This window comes from Austrofundulus limnaeus, unplaced genomic scaffold (assembly GCF_001266775.1).
Source record: "Austrofundulus limnaeus strain Quisiro unplaced genomic scaffold, Austrofundulus_limnaeus-1.0 Scaffold36, whole genome shotgun sequence".
Lineage (NCBI taxonomy): Eukaryota > Metazoa > Chordata > Actinopteri > Cyprinodontiformes > Rivulidae > Austrofundulus > Austrofundulus limnaeus.
In genome coordinates, this window is record NW_013952438.1 from 2538105 (window position 1) to 2545532 (window position 7428).

Sequence of the window (7428 nt, forward strand, 5' to 3'; positions counted from 1 at the left end):
CAGTTCAACTCTACACCACAATCAAGTAACTATGTCACATTCAGTTGTTCAGAAAAAGCTGCATATATAAAAAATAAATTAGATTTTGTTTCATAGCTTATCTAAACACCTTGAAACAATGACAACAATGCTTCAGGGAAGGGGTTCTTTGTGGGGCAGGAGCTCGGCTGCAGACTGAGCTGCAGGGAGGTGCTTTGTGTAAACAGGCGGTGCTTTGTACCAGAGCCCTCTGATTTTTATCACCTTGTTATTGTGTCATTACATTAATAGAAAAATGTTACATCAGCCCACTTGGAAGTTTTAAAGGCTTTTATTTTTTATATGATGATCTGACAAGAAACATAATGAAAAAGTGCAGCTTTTGTTGTTTCTGTCGTTGCCCAAGCTCAAAGTTTTGCACTCAAAAGGATTTGAACAATGTTTGATATTAAAAATCACAATTTTAAGGTGATCTGTCAAAAATCTGTGTCATGTGGATCATGGTTCACAGGACACGTTATTATTGCTTTAATGCTTAATGTTGACAATTTCATACAAATTTTTTAACACGATTTAACACAAATACAAACAAACGCAGCGGTTATAGTGGTAAAACCTAGCCCAATAGACCACTTGTCCCAACTGTCCCTGATCTTGATCTCTGTTGGCCTTAGATTACCATCACTGTCTGTGCGCCTCAACCAACGAGAGCCTTTGTTTTGTAGGTACGATGCAGCATGAACGTCACATGAACTCTGTCAGAAGATGAGCAGCAGGAACAGAAACACGGAGAAAGGCACCAGACGTTTGACGTGTGCATTTATCGTTTAAAAACGCTTCCAGACGGCAGGTTGGAAGCACTGCAACACTTAAATGTCTTACCAAACCTAAGCCTGAAATATCACCTACATTCAGAACAAACAGGTACAATGAACACTCACCGTAACAAACAGTGGGAGGGTTCTACAGATGTGGGAGAAATTAAATAAATAAAAACCAGATGGGCTTGCCTTATCTGTCGAAGGTTTTTGACAATGCATTGAAACTTTATGTAAAACAAAACCTAAAATGCTCCAAACATCTTTGAATCATAATTTAATCCTGTGAGATTAATCCCCATTAATCTAAGGAATATTTTGAGATTATTACATTTTTTTTATTCCATGCCCAGTACTAGTTTTAATCAAACCATAAGCTTGTGATATAGCAAGAGTGTGTTGGGGATGACTCAGTTACTACCCAGGGGCGGTTCTAGGGGCGGGGCCACAGGGGCATTGGCCCCAACTAAAATCTGATTGGCCCCCTGAAGTGCCCCTGTCCTGTCACTCATCTGTCCTGTACCTGGGAGTGAGGATGGTGGCTGCAGTTCCATGTTCAAACACTATTTGTACTAATGAGTCAAATGATAAATTCCAGAATGAATCAAGCTCACAGAATTCTTCTTCTCTTCTTAAAATTTGAACAATCCTGCAAAAAAAGTCTTTCATCTGACAAGTGACGGCTGGATTTTCTCACATGTTGTGTGTTAGAAAATATTTTATCTATGTTCAGTAAAGTGTATGAAAAACTGGTGAGGAGAATTTACTGTGCAAGATTTTTGGTACCACTTTACAATCAAGCTCCCTTTATGAATGGCTTATAAAGAGTTTATAGATAGGTTATTAATTAATTTGTAAAGTTTACACTTCATAAATCATTAATAAATGTAACTGGACGATTTTGTCTCTTTCTCGTCCTTAATTTTTGCATAATAAACACTTATTAATAATTTTTAAAGTGTTTACAGATTAATTATCTATCTATAAACCCTTTAAAAGCCATCTATAAGGGGGGCCTTATTGTAAAGTGGTACTTTAAAAAAAAGACAATAGATTACAAGTGTTTTGAAGTGTAAAATGTATACAATGGGAATTTTTGTGAAATTATGTTGAACAGAGACTTGGCACCTCTATGAATATTGTGGCCCCTCGAAGGCCCCTTACTCAGAAAAATCCTAGATCCGCCACTGTTACTACCACATCAAATTTAGCCCTGTACGTATCTGTAAAATCCAATGAGTCTTAACTATTTTTACATTGACTAAGGCTGAGAAGCTGTGTGGGCCATTTTAATATGTGTACCTCCAAACATTATTAATTTACAGATGTGCACCTCTGTCCAGTGAGTTATGAGATATTTTACTAACAGAGGGTTGATGGCAATATCTAAAGCCAAAATTTTAGGCAAAAAATATTGTGCGATGCAGAGTGCTTGGCTTATGTTATGAGGGATGGGTCTCAACTATCGTCCTATTTTAGCTCAGCATCTCTAAAACTTGCTGAGTTGGAGACTTTTTTGTGTTTAATTGTTTTATGGATTTTTTTAGAAGTTTCCTCAACTTCGAGGGACTGATGGAAAGTTTCAAATCACTGTTTGTTCATCATTTGGGCGTTGGGTGACACAGTCCGCTTTAAACAGCTATCATGTTGCAAATGACCCGAGATGAGCTTGATTACTCCACTGAGTAAGTCAGTGATAACTTCTGTGAGAAAGGACCTTTTGAAGAAGTGAGATGTCAAAAATAAGCTCAAGTGACTTCTCTCTAAACTCCTGTGGTTTTTGTAGGAGTGAACAAAAGTTCTGAAACTTGGAGAAAGAAACAGCTCATCAGAATGGAAATATTACAAAATCATTTCTGAAGAGTTTAGGCAGCAGCTCATGACCAAATTTGTGACAAAATGAGGAAATAGTGAGAAGGTGAGGAAGTAAAAACATTGTTGCGTTATCCAGGCATGGTTGTCTCGAACTTCCATCCATTTATCATCTTTTACCTGCTTCTTCCTTTCAGGGTCACTGTTGTCCACATCCAGCAGGCACTGTGTGTGGGGTGGGGCACACCCTGGACAAGTCACAAGTTCAAATAAAAAAAATGTCAAAAACGTCACCAGCAATCTTTAGTCTGCTCAAAGGAACACTTTGACATTAGAAAAACATTTTGTAAACAGATGTGACATAAACAGATCATTTTCTAAAGCAGAAAAAACACTTTCTTCAGGCATAAGAGCCTGATTTAATCTGTAAAACACGGTGGTGGCAGCAGCATGGTCAGGGCCCATTTTACAGGTCTGGTTTTTCACAACTCGTAGAACAATTTTAAATGGAAAGAGAAAATAAAAGGAGGTCTGTCTGAGAAGTTTTTGAGGAAACCCTCCAACTTTCCGAACTTGAGTTGTGCAAAAATTTGGCTGTGAACACGAGCCGAAATAAGTGCTGATCAGTCCTAAACATGAGCTGAAATATCTGCTGATGAACAGATATTTCTGTGAGGATTTCAGTGTTTTTGCACTAACCTTCCCCTACAGAGCCTGGGAGTGGGAGGTGCTAATTGGCCTCAGCTGTCATCACCGACTGATTAAATTTGATGCTGGACAGTTGATTGATGACTCAGCTGAAAGCCTTTACTGGGAGGATTTCATGGAAAAACTTTGAGATTCTGACTTACCTTGTGTCCTTGCAGCTTTCATGTAACTTCTGTCCTCCAAGCTTCAACCCGATCCCTCCTGAGTTTCACCTTCGAGTCTTCTTCATCAGCCTGCAAAACCACAGATAAGCTTTTCGATGACTCAGCCTTATTTCCTTTTGCCCAACCTGCCACATCCCTGAAACCATCACTACTACTCTGGACCTGCAGTCCTCTCTGACCCACTCTAATGGTTAATTAAATTGAAGAAATCTTTGGGGTTTATGTTTTATACTGATTTTAATCACACTACACATAGTGTAGTTTATTTTATGATGGAACTGTAATGACTGCTAAATGTGACTTTTGATTAACTTGATGATTCTATATTAATAGTTACATGCCTGGTAACAAATACAATTTTGAACTACTATGTGTAGTGTAATTAAAGTATATAACAGTATTTTTTATTTGTTCATCAGGAGATTATACAGTTTACATTACTTACATTTCTCAAAACTTACATAACTTCTCCAATCAAGTATATGACAGTATATAACATAAACCCCATTAATTTCTTCAAACTGCTTAGTCACCAAAAATCTATGGGGCACAATATTTCCACCTCTGTATTTTAATTGCAGCAGCATCGTTCATTAACTTTATTTTCACTGTTACTGAATTGAGAGGTTGCCTGATACTCTCACATTTTATACTCACTGGGTTTGAATTAAACATAACAGTTGATATCATTATATCATTTTGTGGTTTTTTTATTGTATTCTTATATTTTGAACTGTCTTTATAATGATCTATGGTCTAATCTAAATTTAATTTAATCTTTGTCGCTTTTGAGGTTTCGAGCATGACAGTTTAAGAGTGACGAATTGAAGAGTTCATTAGTTGTGATTTAAAGTGCTAAACACTGTAACAACAGTGTTGTGACAAATTGAATGAATGAATGAATGAATGAATGAATGAATGAATCTGGCAGATTGTGGTAAATAAACAAGACTGGAAAAAGTAGGGGTGCGCAGGGTGCTGCAACGCCTCCTGAAGGCAGGATGACATGTTGGCCCCGGGGGCTGTGTGTGTGGTCGCTGGGGGGACTCTCCCAGTTCTCCCCTATGGTCTGATCTGGGGGGTGGGTTGGTGGATCTTCCTGTGCAGGTGCCCCTTGGGGCTCTGCGCTCGGGATCCCTCTCAGGCCCTTGGGCTCTGGTCTTCCCTATGTCTGCCTCGTGTCTTGGGGGTTGGGTCTCGGTCCTCCACAGTCACTGTTAAATATTCCATTGGAGAAATCTTGTATACACACGCATGTTCACAACTGCTCACAGACAGGTGTTCTGATCTGGGGGGTTCTGACAGGTCACTGAGTGTGTCTGTATGTCTATGTGTATATACTGACAATATTTATGAATGTAGGCATGTATGTATGTATATGTATGGGTATGTGTGTATATTTATATATGCCCTCCATGTATTTATCCATTTATTTTTCAGGTGAGCGGACAGATGTTGGGTGTGTGGTCCTGTGTTTTGTTGGTGTATATTTAATATACAGTACTTCTAATCGCTATTTCAATCTTTCTATCTTTCTAATTACCTCTCTCTGTTTTTCTCTCTGTCTCTATGTTCTCTTCACTTAAAAAAGGATGACATGCATGTCCTCATTCATAGTTAAAGCATTAACGAACAGAAACAGATTTAATCGCCGTACATAAATCCCAGTTTTGATACTGAGTTTGCAGTTTTATGTGTCCAAAATAAATAGTGTTTTTTATTGTTTACATATGATACAAGATTGATCCTGTTGTCGCATAAAAAAATGCTTTTTAATTTAATATTTACTATTTTAAAATGCAGCCTTTTTGCGCACTGCAAACTATGTATAAATAACTGAACTTTACTGTGCAGGAGTTTGAGACAAGAAAGCAAATGTTGAAGAAGAATCAAAAGGAACACCGTACAAAAAAAGACAAAATAAAGTTTGTAATTGTTTTAAGAGTGAGATCAGGGAACAGGTGAGCAAATGTTAAAGCTCAGTTTAATCATCTTTAATGGGGTCGATCTGGTTTAAACCAGCTTCCTGCTCTGACCGGTGTCAGGCACAGAAATGACGACAATCCCGGTGAATCCCGCGGGGCTTCAGCCTGGAACAGGCCGAGTGATAAAAGGAGGAACTGAAACTCAAAGCTGCGTGCGCGCCTTGTGGCACGGCAGAGCGCAGAGGAGGAGCTGAACACTGTCAGCTTGTTGAGGATGTGAGGACTGCCAGTGTCAAAGCATCTTCTGCTGTTAAACGTGTTCCCTCTGCGGGTTTCTGTTTTGTTTTTTTGCTCTGTGAAGGATATGTAGGTTTGACTCTGTGCGTAAAAAAAAAACGGGTCCGTTTGGACACGATGGGGTTTTTTCCCTGGAGGAGCTGAAACAAACTGCCTCGTGGGAAGAGTTGACTCGGAGCTGGCTGGATCGTTTGCTTTGAACGGCAGGTATGAACAGCACAGCAGCGGCGGGGTTTCGTCCGCCCACCGTCCCGGTGATCATGTTCATCCTCGGGGTGGTGGGGAACGTCGTCGCCATCGTGGTTCTGCGGCTGTCGCGCAAGGAGCGGAAAGAAACCACCTTCTACACGCTCGTGTGCGGCCTGGCGGTGACGGACCTCCTGGGGACCCTGCTGGTCAGCCCCGTCACCGTCGCCACCTACGTGAAAGGCTCGTGGCCCGGAGGGGACGCCCTGTGCCAGTACTCGGGCTTCATCCTGCTCTTCTTCTTCGTGGTGCAGCTCAGCATCGTCTTCACCATGTCCGTGGACAGGTACCTGGCCATCAATCACGCCTTCTTCTACAACAAGAACATCAACCAGAGGCTGGCTGCGCTCACGCTCCTGGCCATTTACGCGTCCAACATGGTGTTCTGCGCGCTGCCCGTCGCGGGGCTCGGACGCGTCACGCGCCAGGAGTCCGGGACGTGGTGCTTCATCGACTGGCAGAACAACCACACCACGGTGAAAACCTTCAACCTGACTTACGCCGGGGTGAACTCGGCGATCGTGCTGGCCACGATCATCTGCAACGTGATGGTGTTCGGAGCTCTGGTTCTGATGCACCGGCGCTTCATCCGCCGCACCTCCCTGGGCACCGACCCGCGGCGCGTCGCCGAGCTGCGGCGCAGGCGGAGCTTCAGGCGGCTGGCCGGAGCTGAGATCCAGATGGTCATCGTGCTGATCGCCACCTCGGCCGTGGTTCTTGTCTGCTCCATACCCTTACTGGTGAGTAGGAGTGTTATCAGCATTTTCGCTTTTACGCACGGAATTGAGTGGGATTTCTTTGGAAGACGCAAACGAATGGCACATTTAAACTACATAAAAAACACAAAAGGATGTGCATAATAAAAGAAATATCGATTTGCTTGATGATTCAAACTATTTTCTCTCAGAACTTTTTGTTCTTTACTTTCTTTAATTTTTTTGTGGTCAGGTGACGCATTTTTTGATGCGCACGTGTGGTTTCTCACATTTCCTCTGTGCGTCTTCAGCTTTAATAGAACATGTAAGTGTTGAGAGCTAAAGTTTCTGTTCATTAAAAGCAACATGTAGCGTTGAGCCTGAGCTAAAGCACGCTTGAGCACATAAAGGGATATTTCAGCCATTCTGGATGGGGTTCTGAATGTAAATACAGCAGCTGTGTTTTGTTCATTGAACTCACTGGTTAAACATCATCAAGTATCAGGTTCTAAAGACTTAATAAAACAGAAAATCCTGGAATCAAACGGTGCAGTCTGAAATAATTTACTTCCGCAGTTTCTTAGAGAAACATTTCTGAAATGCAGGTGTGCATTCATTAAAGCATTTTGTCTGTCTGCTGACACCCACATGAATGGATGAATCACATGTTTAACCTGTTAAGCTGGCAGTAAACAAATGTGTTGAAATTGGACAAATGTAAGATCTCGGAGGAAACGTTCAGGTGAAAATAGAAGTGTGAATTTGCAGCTAAGCACAATAATAA

The 7428-nt window shown here is 41.2% G+C and overlaps 1 protein-coding gene and 1 long non-coding RNA gene across 2 annotated transcripts in view; one reads left to right on the top strand and one right to left on the bottom strand.

Moving 5' to 3' along the window:
• Positions 1-7428, bottom strand: part of LOC106516314 (uncharacterized) — a 32127-nt gene that overhangs the window by 10994 nt on the left and 13705 nt on the right. The window contains exons 2-3 of the long non-coding RNA XR_001310087.1: positions 3461-3550; positions 2790-2857 (exon numbers count right to left, since the gene is read on the bottom strand). This is a non-coding gene — a long non-coding RNA (uncharacterized LOC106516314). The remainder of the gene's footprint in view (positions 1-2789; positions 2858-3460; positions 3551-7428) is intronic.
• Positions 5571-7428, top strand: part of ptger4b (prostaglandin E receptor 4 (subtype EP4) b) — a 5400-nt gene continuing 3542 nt past the window's right edge. The window contains exon 1 of the mRNA XM_014006609.1: positions 5571-6689. Within this exon, the coding sequence (XP_013862063.1) occupies positions 5913-6689 (777 nt within the window). The 5' untranslated portion in view covers positions 5571-5912. The remainder of the gene's footprint in view (positions 6690-7428) is intronic.